We start from the raw sequence: 18,137 nt of genomic DNA on the forward strand, positions 1-18,137 counted from the left end.
CTAGTATATAAAAAGACATATTTTTAAAAAAGTTAAAATTTTATATTTAAAGGTATAAGCGTTAGGTAGACTAAGGCTTAAGTTCTTAGCACTATAGCTTCTAGCGTAGTTAAAGCTTTTAAAATTTAAAGTAGTAAAATAACTATTTTATAAATACTAATATTTACTTATAGTAAGAAGAATTATAATATAATTATATATTCTTAATAGCTTATAACTAATAAAGCTATAAATTATAAAGTAATAAAATACTAAATTTTTTAGTAAGTAAAATTATACTTCTACTATATATATACTCTCTATTCTTATTCTACTACTTATAATAAATTAGAGATCTAAAGACTTATTAAAGACGTAAACAGTAGCTTAAATCTAATACTAAAGCTATACTTAAAATATTATAAAAATATAGAGAGAACTTACTCTATATAAAATTCTAAGGCGGGGCTTCTTAATAAAATTTAAGGCTTCTTGTTGCGTTGTGCAGCGTGTTTTAATAATTTAAGCCACTTCTTAGCGTATCAATATTCCTTTCCACGGGGTGCACGCCTAAGTTGCATTGCTGCTTCCCGCTCACAGCAGGGATCCGAGTCTTGGCCAATAAAGGGAGTAGTAGACTGACGGAAGATTTTGCCGTGAAGACGCCTCGCTTGGCTAGTATACGTGAGGGATTGTGAAGTAATGGGACGGGACAGGATACTGCAGATAAGCGAATCGAAGTAGATTCCTCCTTCGATCATTTCTTGGGAGGCAGGGAGTATGAGCCTGTGTCGTAAGCCTCATTGCGAAGCCATTACTTGACGTCTCCGTGACCCCGCACGACGACAACGCAATTCTCTGCTCGACAGTGACGACCTTGCATTGACTGCCCCTTGTCATACTTCAGTAAGCATGTCTGTCACTTTACATGTGTACGCGAAGTCCGTCGATCGTCTACAAAAGGCAACCCATCTCCCATTGGTCAGGGAGCACTTTTCCGGCGCGACCTCGGACAGACCGTCCAGGGCCTCCACTATCCCATCACGTGTCCGAAGTAAGCCTTGGGCTTCAGTGTTTCTCAACCATGGGAACTCAGAAAAATCTTAACTTAACAACTAAAGTACACCATCGTAGTCATGTGCTGCTCTGGTGCCTGGAAGGGATGGGTGAATAAAATCTTCGCACTTGTCCACTATCCCACGAGGCATGCAGCGCAGGCAAGAAATCTCAATTCGGTTCTTCTTACGTATATTCGCCTCCGCAACAGGAATCTCGCATGGAAGTATCTCGGTAGATAGCAGATGAAGATGAGCACCGACACACCGAGTGGGGATACATAACGTCATAAGGCTGAAGGGACCCCACACAACACCAGATCCTTCTCTGCCTCCAAGCAAGGAAGGGGAGGCGACTTTCACCGTTGAATACCAATCTCACAGTTCTCTGGGGAAAGCGCCAACGGGCTGCGCGGTGGCGAAACGGTCGGTACGTGGTTACCTGTTCTGGAAGGGAACGTTGGAACGATTCGAAGCGGGCTCTTGGGCCGTGGGCAATAGGGTCAAGACACTACGCGGTGCGGGTGCTGTACCCGTACCATCTAATTCCTCTGAACAAGTTCTGCTCTGATTGTAACCGGTAGATCTACTGTACATCGTGTGCTTTCACGTCAACCCGCATGGACAAAGTAAATTGCATTTCTTGCGCGAGCATTGTGATCCTGACTGTCTTGGAAGGTACCACTCTGTCTATACTGGCAGTTCTTGACTTCCCTATACACTTGAATCTGTGAACCATGGCCAACGCATGCATCAGACACAAAAGGGTTTCTTGCCACTTTCACATCCGGTCCACATGCTGGCTACACAGAAGTCTAGGCTCATGCTTCGAAGTATGTAGGCTGACTCCATCTGACTTCTCCCTGTCTTTGCGCACATCCACACACACACACACACACATAAATTTTGCACCGCATATACAGTAGCGTTTGGAGCATCTAGACCACGCCAGCAGTCCGGTATCGAGTAGCTCCTACCAGAGAAAAGCAATGGTGCGTAAAGCAAAACGTCCAGATGGAGCAACTTGTTGGCAAAGTGTTGAAGGCAGTGGAACCTTTGCCCGGTGCGATACAGACGTGTCTCTGAGGATATCGGTCATGGCTAGCGTATCCAGGGGATGTTGCGGTACTTGTTTGAATCGTGTGGTGAGGTTGAGTGTAGTAGAAGGCGACGCTGGCGTCCACGGGGAAGGGAAAATGTGAGCGAGACGTCGTCCGTACGATATCGTTAGTTTATGGTCATCTATAAAATCTACTGGGTCAGAGGTGTCTTGAAAACTAGCGCGACGTGGTCGTCACCGGCCGTGACGACTGTCTCGCCATCTCCTTGTACAAAGGCCATGATACCTCCTCCTTCACCACCTCCCCGGTGTCCCTTCCACTCGCCTACAAGGCCCTTGCCAGCTGCAGCCGTTCCACCTCGTGCATCCCATCGCTTCAAAACACCGTCGTATCCCACACTGGTCAACAACCAACCTCCGGGGCCTTCCTTGGCAATGAAGTCCAGCTTGACAACAGCTTGTGGTGACTCGTCGTCGGCGTGTGCGTCTTCTATCCGCCTTCGGACGGCGAAGCGGTGTGCGGTATCGAAGAGGGTGATGGAGCCGTCGACGTTGCCGGCGGCCATGAGGGTAAGTGGTGCAGAGGAGAAGCTCATGCACTCGACGTTGTCGCTTCCGGCTTGCAGACTTGCCAAGATCTGTCCGGCTTGACCAGCTGACGAAGCTCCGCCTTTGGCGCCAGCCTGCTTGCCTCCTCCAGCTTTGTTCTTTGCGCCTCCGCCGCTCGATGATGTAGATGCTTGCGCGGGCGCAGCGAGAGAAAGACGGGGGAGTCCGACGATGCGGATTTGACCTTCGGGGCCGCCGACTGCGACGAAAGCGCCCGATGGCGGGATGCCGACTGAGTATAGTCCGCCCTCAACGCGGAAGCGCTCGTCAAGGCCAGTCAGGCCAACAACGGCTTGCGAATCGGTGGTTGCGGTGAGACCTTGAGATGCGGCATCGCCAAACACGTCCCACACGTATAGACTCGAGTCTTCGGAGATGGTAGCGAGGAGCGAGCCGTCGGGCGACCATGTGCCGGCAGTGCAGGTCTCGGTGTGGAGGTAGTATGCTTGTAGGACCTGTAGCTCGTTGTTCTTCTCTGTGCTGATCTGGTACACCCATACTGAGCCATCGTTGGCTCCGAGCGCGACGACATTGGGGTGGTCGGGCGACGGGTTCGGGATGACCCAGTTGATCTCCTCGACCTCTTGTGCCTCTGCCAAATATTTCCACTTCTTGCCATCAGGAACGCCCTGCCATACGCGCAGCTTTCCGTCCAAGCCAGCTGTCGCGACGAATTGTCCCTTTGGCTGAGTGAATGTGATGGCGTTGACCGAGTCCTTGTGTCCGTCGAGTGTGAAGATGCTCTTCAAGCCCTCGCGCTCGGTGGGCTGTCCGTCGCTGCTCGGTTGCACCGCCGCGGCTGAAGACGCGTCGATGATGTAGCCGACATCGTCGCCGCCTCCTGTCGCAATGATTTCGTGGTGTACGGGGTGTTGCGCTATGCAGAAGATGCTGTCCTTGTGCTCGTCGAAATGCGCGACCGAGTCGTTTTGGAGGTTGATCTCCATCTCCATCTCTTGGCGGCCCTCGTCACCCTCGTCGTCTGAGTCCATGGGCACGTCGCCATCGTCCTCCACAATCTCCTCCGCCTCCTCGGCGTCTAGGGTGTTGTCCACATCATGTACGTCGATGTCGTCCTCGTCGTGCTGGGGCTGGTTGGGCGTCGGGTTCGTGATGGCCATGTTGCTGGCTTTTTGATTCGATTTTTGAAATATGTGAGAGATCTGGGTACAAGAAAGCGCGCACTGCTGTTTGCGCAAAGTTATATGACGGGGCGCAGTATGTTGCTTAGAAATGTAAAATTGCACCTTTCTTCGAGTAACTTTTCTGATCCAAGACCCTGTCGGAGGGGCTCAAACGCCGACCCCACCACGCCCTCACACGTCATTTGTCATCCACAGATTTATCCGCATTGCAATCTCTTATGCTTGAATAATGCCAAATCTGGATGGAGCAACATCTTCACAAAGACCGTAAGGTGACTAACGTACATGAGACCTCCCTTTCCAAAGTGGTGTGAACACACTCGCTCCTTACCCCCAGTGTCCGCCCGAGCTTTCCAAGGTCGTCTCTCGATATCATTCAAACGAACAGCACTATTCTTCGTCAAGCGCGAACATAGAAGCTAAACCATATCATCCTCTACAATCTTCTCCAGAAGTCCAGCCAAGCGCTCGTCAACTTTCCCTGACGCTGCGCGCAGCCTTGCAGCTTCTTGGAAAACCTCTAATAGCTCGCGACGGGTTGACACGTCGTTGGAGGAAGTGTAGTGGCGTGGCTCCGTCTCTGGAGGCATTTGCGGAGTGTGCAAATCGAGGCTAATGTTGTCACTCCTGTTCGCAGAAGCCGGGGTGGGCAAGTCGCCGAATCCTCCTCCCGTTTCTTCGTGATTTGAACCGTCTCTGTCGCCTGGAGGCAAGCCGTTCACTGCGCGAAGTAATTCTTCGTCACTTACATAGGTCTGGTTCGATACAACCATGCTTGATAACGCATATATTCCGTAACTGATACACAGTCCGACGATGTAAGTGATGAACACAGCGCGACTCCCGTTGACACCAGCTGTTTCGTCCAAGCTTCGTATCCATGTGAATCCAAGGTAGATACCCAATCCGGCCAGGAAGGAATTGAGTGAGAAAGACAGCAGCATGTTCGGTGCTGATACGGTGAGGACGGATGCCACAGAAGGGAGCTTCTCATAAATGCTCGTAGGTGAGTCCTTGTCCAGGTTCTGGATCCACGCCTTCACGTGCTCGGCACGTGAACAGTGCCCGAGAATACGGTACTGTTTTGTTGCATAGTAAACCGCTATGATCGAAGTGAGCAAGCTCAGTATGAAGAAAGCGCGAGCGGTCCAATGTGTTCGGCTCAGGTTGTCCAGGGATAGCGCAGTGATAGCGATCTGAGCAAGGATGGTGGCCCGGTATAGAGTCAGATTGGATGGCCTTAAGAGTTTCCGGGTTTTCTACACTCACAGCTACAGCTATGATGCTGCTCTCTTCCTGGATTGACTTCTTGAAATCCATAGCCTCCGCTTCATGAAGACCGCCCAGTACCCGCGTCTGAATTTGCCAAACTTCATGGCTCCCAAAGGTATAAATGAAGATACCTGCTGGCCCGTACAGTACTGTGAAGAAGGATAGGCTCTTCAATGCCTTGATGGGTACCCGAGTTAAGGCATTGTATAACGGAAATATCGTTATCTTGGCACGGATATAATAATGTCGAGGTTTCAGAAGAATCGCGAGAAGTGCGCGGTTTCTGACTCTTTTAAGGACGCCTCCTACGAGAAACTTCGTTCTCATTATGCCTGGTCTCATGATTGTTAGAAGCGATGTAAACAGTGATGCGGTATTAATGGGAAAAAGTCTCGCAAGTGGGCAGAGGGAGGAAGGCTGTTCAAAATTGCCCCGCAGAAGGCTGAGCAAGGCTGGGGCTGTCGATAGAGACACGCTGCATGGTGTCGTTCATGCGCCACCATCGTGAATGATACATATTGATATTCTCTCTCATGATGCCAGCTGTATTTCCAGACTTGAGAAGTCACCTACTTGAGCTAATTGAGAACTCATTACGCCAGGTAAAATTCCATCTCTAAAGCCTTGCCCTAGCCTCGTCCTTAACAACAAGCCCAAACTTCCCGCTCTTCTCCTTATCCCTTAGTACTCTCCTCAGAATCTTGCCGGAAGGACTCTTCGGAATCTCATTGATGAACTCAACTTCCTTAACCCACTTGTACCTGACCTTATTCTCCTTGACATACGCGATAATGTCTTTCCCAGCCGCTGTACTCTCTTCCGTTCCCGGCTTCAAGACAACGTACGCCTTCGGCAGTTCACCGGAGTAATCATCCTTTACGCTCATCACCGCGACGTCTTCGACCTTCGGGTGGCCTAGAAGCAGGTCTTCAAGTTCAGCCGGCGCGACACCAATTCCCTTCACTTTGATGAGTTCCTTGATACGATCGGAGATGTGGATCATTCCCTCTTCGTCAATAGCACCGCGGTCGCCAGTATGAAGGAAGCCATCGGCATCGAAAGTGTCGCGAGTAGCTTTCTCATTGTTGAGGTAGCCCATGACGACTTGTGGCCCACGAGCGAGAACTTCGCCATCCTCTCCTACATCGCCTTCCGTGCCATCGTCTTTGATGATCTTGACTTCGGTAGAAGCTACGATCGCACCACCCGAGTGCGCATATTTGTAGGAGAACTTCGAAGGTGGATGTGCAGTGATGCACGAACATGACTCTGTCATCCCATAACCTTGCTTAAAACCGGTGTTGGGGAACTTCTTTTGAAGCTGCTGAATGATCTCTTCCGACAGTGGCGCTGCACCCGACGAAAAGCGTGTGACATGGCTGAGGTCGTACTTGTCGACCAATGGGTCGCGTACGAGTCGAATAAGAATCGGTGGTACCAGTAGAAGCTCACTAAGCTTGTATTCGACAATGACATCCAGCATCTTCTCCATCGTGAACTGCGGAAGCATGACGACCTCGGCGTTGAGTAAAACAGGTAGATGCATCTGATGGACCAGACCTAAAGATGTGTGTACGAAGTCAGCGTTCGTCTCACATGCAATTCGTACATAGTTAATTACTAACCGGTAATATGAAACAGAGGAAGTACGGCCATGATCTTTTTCTGGGTTTCAGGCGTGATCTGCTGTACCTGAAGACATTGCGCTATGACATTCTGGTGACTGATCATCACAGCCTTTGGCAATCCAGTCGTTCCAGAGGAGAAAGACAGGAACCCGCAAACGTCCTTGTTCTTCTTGCCAGGAGGCAGCTTGAATGCGGAGGTCTGCCCGGAGTCGCCATACGACTCTCCCGTACGAATTAGATCCTGAACGGTGGTGTATCCAGGTAAGTCGCCCTCCAGTAAGAACACGTTGGACTGCGGTAGTCCTGCAGCCTTTGCGCTCGCAGATGCAATCTCCATACTGCCGGGCGTTGTCATCAAGAACTTTGCGTCCGCGGTCTTCAGCGCGAATGTCATCTCTTCAACGTTGTATGCTGGACTAGCTCCGCTGATCTTCGCTCCTACGCGAAGTCCAGCAAACATAGCCACCGGGTACCAGACAGTATTCTGGCTGAACAGCGCCACTGTCTCGCCTTCTTTGAGGCCATAATTCTTCACCAGCGCGGTGGAAATGTATGTGGAGTACTTCTTCACATCGGCCCAGTTTACACGCTCCTTCGTGATCGCGTTTTGGAATCCAGCTAGTTCGTTCGGTGGGTATTTGTTGATAGGCGAGTAGGCGGAGTCGAAGAGCCAGTCCCAGTCCGTCAATTCGGTTGGTACTACAACGGTCAGCATCAATGATAGTGCTCGACTTTTGACAACTTACGATCGATAGGCGGTTGCCTGGACTTGAAGATTACCATATTGATGCAATTGGCTCAGCAATGGATCGCAGATAACACCCGAATTATAACCGGATAAACTGATGCGAGGAAACCAGCGCTGTAGAATCGTACTGAGAAGCGCAGTACAGAAGGTGACGGATCAAGAAGCGAGTGACCATCAGATGGGCCGCCTCCATGCCTTCTAATAGGCGACTGCCACCATTCTTCCTCGGCGCGCTCATCTCCATCGGATTCGCACTGCTCGAGTCGATCGCGGAGCGGGGATAAGGTACAAGGCGGGGTTGAGCAGCTACCCTGCCATCTGGAAGCGGTTAAGATCGGCACTCCTTCTGACGTTATTTCGGGTAACATCCGAGCCAGGGTGTGTAAGAGCCGCTTCATTGCCACACACCAGATCATCTTGTTACGAGGTCTGAGTGGAACTTCGAAATCATTAGTAAACAGAATTCCGATATAAGGAGGCCCATACCCAGACAGCTACCGCGACTTCCAAACCTCTCATCACGACTAGCCGAACCAATCCGTCATCTCAACCACCAACATGTCCGACGCAGGAGATTCGCAACAAGACCCTATCTTGAAAGTAGAAAGCAATAAAGACCTCAGAATCACCCTCATCGGCACCGGAACCATAGGCCTATCTTTCGCCGCCTTCCACCTATCACACCTCCTCGGCCCTTCCCAACTCACCATCTACGACACCCGGCCAGATGTCGACCAATACGTCAAACAAAACCTACCAAAATTCTTCGCAGAAGAACCCGCAGCAGCTGCTATCTCCAACATTCGCATCGCCAAATCCCTCGAATCAGCTGTAGAAGACGCGCACATCATCCAAGAATCTGGTCCGGAGAACCTCGCCTTTAAGAAAGAGCTATGGAAGAATGTCGAGGAGCACGCACCAGAGCACTCGCTGTTTTGGAGCAGCACATCTGGTATCCCAGCCTCGCAGCAGGCGCAAGATATGCAGGATAAGTCGAGGTTATTGGTCGTGCATCCGTATAACCCCCCGCATATCATGCCGTTGCTAGAACTAGTGCCGTCACCGGATACCTCGGAGGAAGTCATCAAACGGACGCAGGAGTTTTGGACGGGTCGTGGGAGAGTACCGATACATATCAAGAAAGAGACGACGGGCTTCGTGGCGAACAGACTGGCATTTGCGCTGTTGCGCGAAGCTATTCATCTTGTAGACGAGGGCGTTGTTTCGGTGGAGGAGCTGGATAGCATTGTAGAAAGTAGTATGGGGCCGCGGTGGGCAGTGGCCGGACCTTTCAAGAGCTATCATGCTGGTGGTGGACCGGCGGGGTTAGAAGGCTTCTTTAAGAATATTGGGGGTACGGTGCAAGATTGCTGGCAGGATGCGGGGAGACCAAATGTTGGAGACGGATGGGAAAAGAAGATTTTCAAGCAATCGCAGGATACGTATGGTACTGTGGATGTTGGTGAGCGCGATAGGTTGACGCGAAGAGTATTGGACGTCTTGAAGGAGGAGAGAAGCAAAGGCGCACAAGCCTCAGAGGATTGAATGCGTCCAAGACTAAGCAACTAATGTATTGCTTGAAAGAGAGCTGAGAGTCGACGACATAATAGTACATCTAAACGATAAGGTACAAGCTGGTGATGACACTAGGACCAATGAAGAGACCAAACCAAAACACAATGTTCCCCAACGTATCTCTCCCCTTCATGAACTTCGTCTTGCTGAACGCTGCCAGCGGCAGCTGCGTCAACTGGAATGTAAACAGATATCCCCTGACCTTCTTAAACAAGCAGAACATGAGAACCTCATGCACAATAGCGCTAAGCAAGAAAGTGAAGAAAGTTGCCTGCATCTTTGATAGATGGAAGAATGAGATCGAGGAGTGATAGACATGTCGAAGCAGGAAGTTGTGGACCGGTCGGTTCCAGTCGCGAGCGTATTGATCGAAGGATACGGAGTTCCACCACGCGCCGTAGAAACCGCGGTCGGCAAAACGCGTGACTTCTGCCAATACGTTGAGGAGACATTCCCATATGACGTACCAGCTCAGAAGCTGTTCGAGTAGAAGGGGGAAGAGCATATCGGATACTATAAAAGGAGACCATTAGCGGTTTATTCATCGGTCTCATAGTGATGTAGCACTTACCAACCCATGGAAACTCTTTCCATCGCTCATCGAGCGACATGCCAGCCTCCTTGTGTCGCATAGTCTCTACGACTACTGGGTAGATGTATGCTTGCGAGATGATGATCATAATCCAGATGACTCCCAGGGTGGCCGCCGACTTTTCCGCTACATACCACCAGTTGATGCGTTCCTGCCTGGGGTACTCGAGATCGTAGACGAGTGTGGGAAGGCACGCCCACTCTACAAAGTTGTAGAACGTCAAGTTGTTCGGGTAGACGTTATCAGTGGTAGTGCACTTTCCACGGAGCTCTTCATCAAGAATCGTAATCTCGGTGTTGAGCACGCGTCGAAAGGCTTCAATCTGTTCCGAATCCAGCGGGTTCCCGGTTTCAATAGCTTTACCGATAGATGCAATCTCAGACTCTTCCTTTGATAAATTGGTAGAGTACTTTGGCCCAATGCTTCCACGACGCGTCAACTGGCCTTGGTCAGATTTCTCAAGACCGGAAGCAGTTAGCGCCTCGGTCGGAGGATCTGTTTGGGTCGGGCCCTCATGCGCTTTGATATCATCGAGTTGACGTAGTTTCTCACGGAGCAGATTGCGTCGTCGATATACTCGCGATACTATTGATAGTCAGCTCAGGTCTCTTATTCCAGTGCGGATCACATACAATAGCCGTTGTAGAAGGAGTAAGCGTGCTGCTTCATCAGCAACACGAAGACGTGGAGAACGATGAACACTGTATGAGTCCAAGGCCAGTCTCGCCAGAAAGTAACCCAGATGATGGTGCAAGTGAAGAAAGTCTGCCACAAGGACTGTATGAGCCAGCCTGAGCCGTTCCAAGTCAGATAGTCGTTGACAATGGCCTTGTGCAGGAAGAAGCCAAAGCTGGTGGCTACACACATTGCGACATCAGTCGTCAACATGACGAACAAGTCTTTGTCGATCATCAAGTGCAGAATCTCTGCATCCCCAAATACGGAGCCTTTCGTCCTGTAATTACCTGCAGCTATTCGCGCGAGTAGCAAGGCCATCGCAATCCAGAAGAGTGTGAAGAATCCATGGAACGGGGAGTGCGCAGCGGACGCGTTCTGGCGGTCGAACGTGGTGAACTGTTGTGTGAAGACAAGATCGCGGGGTTTCCCCTTCGCCTTTCCATTGAGTTTCTCAGCCTCTCGCCGCAGACCTGACTGAAGAACCTCTTGGAAGACGGGATCTTTAGCAGTGAAGGTGTATTCGCCCTTCTTTCCCGATTGTTCTAAAACGACCTGGATGCTCTTCCTACGGCCTCCAGGTTGTTCGACCACCTGCGTTTCTGAACCACTGTCGTCGGACGGTATCGCTGTCGTGCTTCTACTTCGCGAGTCTGCTGCCTGCTCATCGTTTTGGGGGCTCAATGTTGTTGCGCCGTCCACATCCAGTGTTTCCGATGCTGCGTTGGCTGTCCACGTGTCGTGACTACCGAGCGCGGGTCGCGTCGACAGTCCCTGCAATACGTGTGCCATTGCTGACTTCTTGGGCACCAACGGTGTAAATTAGGATTTTTGACTCTGCGGCTTCCTGTCTGTGTCGTCTTCAATAGTTTGCGGTTCGGAGATGGATACGCGGCAGTCTGAGGATATATACCGGATGTCCGTGGCTGGTAGAGAGACTTGTGGCGTGGGTCCCTTGTAACGGAATCATCGGAACAGGTGGATGTTACGAGCTCACGGCGAGATGTAAGACGACGGCCGAGCTATGATAAGATAAATCAGAGCAGCTGACCGCCTATCCTCCGAAAGAACAGATGCGCGTGAATGAGACGCGCAGGGAAATAGCTTCCAAAGGTAGCTCTACAAAGTGAATATTTGTCTTGCCGCGCTACGCCCTTATAGCGATTATAGGTTTTATGTGTTAGCACTTATTAAGTTTAGTGTCTAAGCTAGAGCACGCTAAGATAATTCTAAGGTCTAAGACTACCTAGATAGCGCCTTTAATACAAGAATACAAGCTTCTTTACACAACTTAAATGCTCTATACGCTGTATTTACTAAATAAATACTTAAGATAAACTAATTTTAGCTATAAATTAAAACTTTATAAGCTGTATTTCTTTATACGCTTAAAAGTACCTTCTCTATATTCTTTTCTATCTCTTTTAGGTCTGCTACAAAGAGTACCTAGGTAGTATTTTAGGCTTTAACTTCTTGCTAGTTATTACTATCTTATTTTTCTTACTAGCTAGTATAGCTACTAAGCTTAAGGCTTTCTTTAGCCTCTATAAGTATAATATTTATACTATAGTTTAAGTGTATACTATACTTATTTCTCTAGTTCTCTTTAGCAAAAAGGTTTTAATTACTTAATAGATATAGTGTATAGCTAGAATATATTAATTTAAAGGTATTCTATTTAGTATAATAATATTAGATTATGTCTGCTTCTATTAGTATCTTATATATAAAGAATAAAAAAAAAAATAGACTACTAGTATTACTACTTCTTGTTTTTAAGTGTATTAGTTACTTATAATAATACTAAAGTACATAATTTTGTCTTTTACTTAGATATAAATATCTAATCTCTATATTATTAAGGTGTTTAGTGCTGTATAGATTTACGCCTATACTACGTTACCTATAGACGTTAGAAAGCTATATATACGCTAATTTACTTACTATAAATAGCTTTTTATATAGTATATAGCTATAATAAGCTTTATAGCTTTTCTACCTTATTATTATAGTAAATTAAGTTAATAATAGAATAACTAGAACAAGATTATAGAATTATATATAGTAGATAGTGCTTAGTTAATATATAAGAAAGCTATAATATCTAAGAGTATTAAAGAGATCTATAGAATGCTAGCTATACTATTAGAGATAGAGAAACAGTTATATAAGCTAAAGATACTCTACTATAGCTAGACTATAATACTATAGTTCTTTAGCGCAAGTTAAGAGTTAGGTTACTATCTAATAGGTCTAGAAATAATCTTTACTACTAAAGATTATAAAAATACGCTTACTACTAGAGAAGCTAATACGTAGTTAAGACTACTAAAGTTAGCTTATTAGATTAGTCTAGTATTATAAGAACTAGATAGCTATCTAATTATTAGAGTATAGCTAGATAAGAGAAAGACGCTGCCTTACCTCTACTAAGAGATTAGTGTTATTAAGCGCGTTAAACTATATTAATATTCTATTAATCTAGTTAATAGAGTGTAAGCTAGATTCTTTAATAATATAACTATATTATTTAATAACACTATAATATAGTTTATAGCTATTCTTATAATAAACCTCTATAGTAACACTATAGCTAGCGTTAAGTTATAGTTTAAGACTACTAAGAATTCTTAAAAGTTAATTAGTAGTAAGTACTTAAGAGTTCTATATTATAATATATTAGAATTTGTTTTGCTTACTAGTATAGATAGAAATATAGCTAAGTATAGTAGTTATAATTAGGCTATCTATTAGCGAGTATAGTGTATAACTAGTAAAGAAGTAGGCTTTAGTAGAAAATCTATAGATAGGTAAGATAGAATAATCTAGGTGCACTAGCGTAATTATAATATAGCTAAGTTAATTAAGATAATAGAGAATTATATTAGCTATTAGAAGTGTATTAGAGTATCTATAAAGTATAATAGCTACTTTTAGAGAAATAAGCAGAGGCTACGCGTAAAAATTTATACCCGCTAAAATAATAATCTCTAGATTATTAATAGTTACTATTCTAGAATTTAGTTAAGATAGTAGATAGAGTATAAAACTAGAGATAGACTTTAGGTATAGTAGGCGCTTTTAAAATAATAGTTATTATAAAGAGGTAGTAAACCTAAATAGTATATAAGATATGCGCTACGTGCTCTAACTACAATCTTAGGTCTATATTTAATATCTAAGATAGCTAATTAAAGATTCTCTAACTAGAGGTATTAAATAGCTAGTAAGATAAGAGCTATAGAACACTATAAGCTTTACGTAAAGCGCAGCCTAGTTATTTATAAACGCTTACTAAATAAGAAGCTATCTATAGATCTTTTAATTTAATACGTAAGGCTATAAAGTATAACCTATAGTAGTGTACATTTACCTTCTTATAATTACTACTCTTATCTTAGTTCTTATCTATTTAGTCTATAATAGTAATAGATAGTAAAGATAGTATAAGACTAACTTTCTTTTAATAATAGTTATTAACTTAAGAGTTAGAATATAATCTAGACTCTACCTATACTATTCTGCGTAGAGATTTCTATATATACTTAGGTAGGTAAGATTTAAAAGTCTAATTAGAAGATATAATAGCGCTAAAGAAAACAAAATAGCTGTATAAAGATTTTATAGAATACTATTAATAATACTTTTCTTTTCTTTTCTTCTTAATTATACCTAGGTATATTATATTATAGCTATACGCCTGTATATATAAGGCTTTAGTTAGATTTACTACGCCTCTACTATAACCTAGTACTATAGTAACGCACTAGATTCTTCTATAGACTAAGATCTAATGCTAGCTTAGAAACCTCTAGCGCTAACATTTCTAATATCTAACTCTAATTAGTCTAGTAAACTTCTAAGGTCTAAGACAAAACTCTTTATTACTATAGTGTTACCTAAGTATAGTAGTTTTAGATACTTTGTTAAGCTGCGTAAGTTCTTAGTTAGGTTTATTATTTTTAAATATTAATAAAGCTAGGTTAGAGATAAGTTATTAGTAGTTTATAACTATTTTATAGTATTTTCTCTAACTATAGCTATATAATAATTAAAGCAGAATACCTAGGTAAGCGTATTTAGATTCTGTTGCCTAGCTCTAAGTAGTTAATAATAAGTTATAAGGTTCTAATAAAAAAGAGAATACGTCTTTAATATAGATTATATAGAGTATAATAAAAATCTTACTTTTTTTTTTTTACGTAGTAAACACGTATACTATCTAATATAACTACGTAGAAGTAAAGTACCTAAACTTAAAAAAAGAAGTACTTAGAAAATATTAATACTATTAACACTTCTACGTAATTCTATAATCTATAACCTAAATTTAGATCTATTACGTAATAGTAAACTCTCTAGTAGCTATTCTTATAGTTATTTCTAGCTAAAGAATACGTAGAGAGGTCTAGAAAATATAATAGCTAGATAAGTAGAGACCTAGAAAGTTTACTTTATATTATACTAGCTATATATATATTAGAGCCTATATATATTTAGAATTTATAGAAACCTACTATCTTTAGAGTATAGCTCTGCGCCTCTATTATCTTCTTTTAGATAGTATTATTAGATATTAGCCTTACGCTTAAGCCTAATCTTATAAGTCTACTACTATTACCTTACTTATATAAGAAGAGCTTCTAATAATTTTATAGTTTTATTATTTAGATTTTTAAACTTTAACACTTCTTAATAAAACTAATATGCCTAGTTATATAAAACTAAGTTAGTAGTAAGTAACTTGCCTTTTTCTTATTTAAGCCTTGCTATAGTAGCTTCTAACTAAGTAGTATCTTCTAGTAGATTAACCTAATTCTAATTCTTTAGAGGTTAATTAAATAGTAGAAAACTTTTAGAATTAGAAGATATATTAGAGAAGAGTAAGAGGTTATATATTTAGGTAGAAGATATAGATAGAATACAAGTACTAATAATTAAACCTAGAGACTATAAAGATAAGGTAAAGATATATCTAGTAATTTCTAGTTTCTTATAATACTACATATTAGCTTATTATACTACCTAATAAGAAGAAAGCTAGAGCTGCCTTTAGAAAGCTAGAGAACTCTAGTAATTACACTATATCTAATTATACTAAACATTTATAAGCTATAGGTAATATTAAGAAGTAATATTACTTTACTATAGTAGTTAACTATTTTAATGTTATAAGACACTCTACTATATAACTAAACTTACTACTATTAGACGCCTTTCTACTAACTACCTTTCTATCTACTAGATATAATAACTAAGCGCAGCCTAACTATCTATATAAAAGTTAATATATAGATAGATTCTCTTATTCTAGCTAGTAAGTTAGAGTATATCTTAAATAGCTACTAACGTACGCTTTACCTAACTACTAATCTTCTAGTATAGTTCTAGAACTACGTCTAGAAGTCTAGCCTCTACCTATAAACTCTATACCTAATACAGCAACGTTCTTATATAGTAGTATATAGTAGAAGTCTTTATTATAGTTACTAGAATACGTAATTATTATAGAAGTAGTTATATAGTAGTACTAGAGGTCTACTATTACACTACTACTACTAGTGCTCTTAATACTATTACTAATACTATTAACGCTACTAATATTACTATTACTACTACTACGCAAAACTTAAGTTTCTACTAGAAAGGTATAATAGTATAATAAAATAGTTTAGCTTAATTTAGCTAATATAGATAATATAGTTACAAATTATATATAAAGTATTTACTATACCTTAGATAAGATAGCTATCTATAAATAGAAGATAGTAGTTATTATATATTCTAACCTCTTTACTACTATTTATAAGTCTACTACTAGTTCTAGTAAGTGTAATATAATTATTAGGCTTAACACTATATTATATAAGTTAGAGAACTTTATTTAAACTTATATTAGAATACTTAAAGTTATAGCTATAAGCACTAATACTACTCTTAATATTATTAATAGATTAGAGTTAGCGTAAAGAACTTCTTCTTTATTATACTAATTTATTTATAAAGTTCTTAATATAATTAACTTTACTTTAATAGACCTAAAGCCTTAATATAAGGCTTTTAATAATACGCTTAACGCTCTTAATATAGCTTATATTTTAATTAATAATATATATAGCCTACTTATAACTAAAATTATTAAGTTTAAGTACTTTAAAGATAACTTTAAGGTATTACGTATAGAGGTAAAGAACTAGATTAAAGAAATAAACACTATAGATCTATATTCTATTACAATAGGTATTCTTTTTCTATAGATTAGTAAGCTTTGTATTACTATAATTATAATTATTAAGCTCTTAGAGAATAAGAATTTATATAAGTATTTAGAGACTATTTATAAGCTCTCTTAGAGTAGTAGTTATAGATAGAGATATAGATAGTAGTATTAGCTCTATATAGTAAAGAAATAATAGATAGATAACTTTATCTAAGATAATCTACTTATCTATAGTATATTTTATTACTATAAATATACTAGGCCTTTTGTAGCTTTATTCTATTTTAGTTATTAGTGTTATCTAGCAAAGTATAGCTTAAACTCTATTTTATACCTCTACTAGGCTAAGCTCTTATAATATATCTTCTAGTGCGTCTAAATTATTATTACTATTATTAAAGTTACTATTTCTCTTGTTTAGTGTATGTAGAAGTAACGTAGATAGCTTAATCTTAGTATATAAGTTAACTAGATGCTAATATATCTACTAGATAGTAATATAATACTAATTAGTTAAGTAATAATAGCTATTAGAGTACAAGAAGTTCTAAGCGCCTAAGTAGTTCTAGAAGAGCTTCTACACGTCTACCTATTAATTACTACTAAATAGACTTTTATAAAATAAAAGTCTAGATATTAAAAGTATATAGTTTATAATACTATACCTAGTATAGATCTATTTAGAAAGTAATAGAGTTTAGTTATAGAATTCTACGCTTAGGTCTTTAGCTATATTTATATTATAGTATCTATAATCTACTTTAGAGATAGTAATATTATTTAAGAAAATAATAATAAGTAGGCTAAATACGTCTTAACCTTTCTCTCTAAATATATTAAAGATAAGAAGGTAATATAGATTATAGGTATCTAGTTAAGTAAATTCTAGTAGAGAAAGACTTAGACTATAAGAAGTACTAGCTTAATCTCTTATATACGCGTAAATAAGTATAGCTAGCGTTATACTAGAAAGATTACTAATAGTGTATAGAGATATACTATTATTTAGAAAGTTCTATTATTATTAAAGAGTCTAGGTATAATAATAATAGGTAAAGTTGCTATTAGAGTAATCGCGTATAAGAATAATAATAATTCTAGACTTTTATAGAGTATATTATATTATAATACTCTTAAATAGCTTGTTATAAAACTAGCTAGCTACCTATAGTATCTCTTTTACTCTAGGTAACTAATAAGCTTTTAGTATCTTATAGTTATTAGTTACGGCTTTAGTAAGATAGTAAGATAGCTTACTTTATCTTTAAGAGTTAGAGTTAGCTATAACTATATTATAAACTCTCTAAGTCTATAAGCTATCTATTTCTATATAGATAAAATAAAATTCTTAAAAGTTAGATAAAGTAAGCTTACTATACAATTCTGTAGAAGTATAGAATAGTTCTAGAAGATAATACTTTAGAATAAAGAAGAATTTCTTTAAGAATAAGCTAGTGTCTAGTTAATAGTATTAGAACTTATACTATAGAAAGTTAAAGCTAGTATTTATGTTAGTGTAGGTAAATATATATAAGTCTTATAGGTTAGCCTCTACCTTTTAGTATTAGTAAAGTACTAT

General features: G+C 41.2%; 5 protein-coding genes across 5 annotated transcripts; 1 reads left to right on the top strand and 4 right to left on the bottom strand.

The window, feature by feature from the left end:
- Nucleotides 1–2,285: 2,285 nt before the first annotated feature.
- Nucleotides 2,286–3,824, bottom strand: J4E79_001839 (uncharacterized protein; the record flags this gene model as incomplete). Its single annotated transcript, XM_049350744.1, has 1 exon — nucleotides 2,286–3,824. One exon carries the CDS (start codon nucleotides 3,822–3,824, stop codon nucleotides 2,286–2,288), a length of 1,539 nt encoding a protein of 512 aa, XP_049214583.1.
- A 443-nt stretch (nucleotides 3,825–4,267) lies between these two features.
- J4E79_001840 (uncharacterized protein) lies at nucleotides 4,268–5,168 on the bottom strand (the record flags this gene model as incomplete). The annotated part of the gene is made up of 2 exons (XM_049350745.1): nucleotides 4,268–5,044; nucleotides 5,118–5,168. The coding sequence occupies 2 exons, from the start codon at nucleotides 5,166–5,168 to the stop codon at nucleotides 4,268–4,270; spliced, it is 828 nt and encodes a 275-aa protein (XP_049214584.1).
- A 568-nt stretch (nucleotides 5,169–5,736) lies between these two features.
- J4E79_001841 (uncharacterized protein) lies at nucleotides 5,737–7,531 on the bottom strand (the record flags this gene model as incomplete). Its single annotated transcript, XM_049350746.1, has 3 exons — nucleotides 5,737–6,680; nucleotides 6,746–7,447; nucleotides 7,495–7,531. The coding sequence occupies 3 exons, from the start codon at nucleotides 7,529–7,531 to the stop codon at nucleotides 5,737–5,739; spliced, it is 1,683 nt and encodes a 560-aa protein (XP_049214585.1).
- Nucleotides 7,532–8,054: 523 nt separating this feature from the next.
- On the top strand, nucleotides 8,055–9,041 carry J4E79_001842 (uncharacterized protein; the record flags this gene model as incomplete). Its single annotated transcript, XM_049350747.1, has 1 exon — nucleotides 8,055–9,041. One exon carries the CDS (start codon nucleotides 8,055–8,057, stop codon nucleotides 9,039–9,041), a length of 987 nt encoding a protein of 328 aa, XP_049214586.1.
- A 70-nt stretch (nucleotides 9,042–9,111) lies between these two features.
- Nucleotides 9,112–11,130, bottom strand: J4E79_001843 (uncharacterized protein; the record flags this gene model as incomplete). Its single annotated transcript, XM_049350748.1, has 3 exons — nucleotides 9,112–9,584; nucleotides 9,643–10,248; nucleotides 10,296–11,130. 3 exons carry the CDS (start codon nucleotides 11,128–11,130, stop codon nucleotides 9,112–9,114), a joined length of 1,914 nt encoding a protein of 637 aa, XP_049214587.1.
- Between the last annotated feature and the right edge of the window lie 7,007 nt (nucleotides 11,131–18,137).

This window comes from Alternaria viburni, assembly GCF_023758015.1.
Source record: "Alternaria viburni strain BMP 2772 chromosome Unknown scaffold_3, whole genome shotgun sequence".
NCBI lineage: Eukaryota > Fungi > Ascomycota > Dothideomycetes > Pleosporales > Pleosporaceae > Alternaria > Alternaria viburni.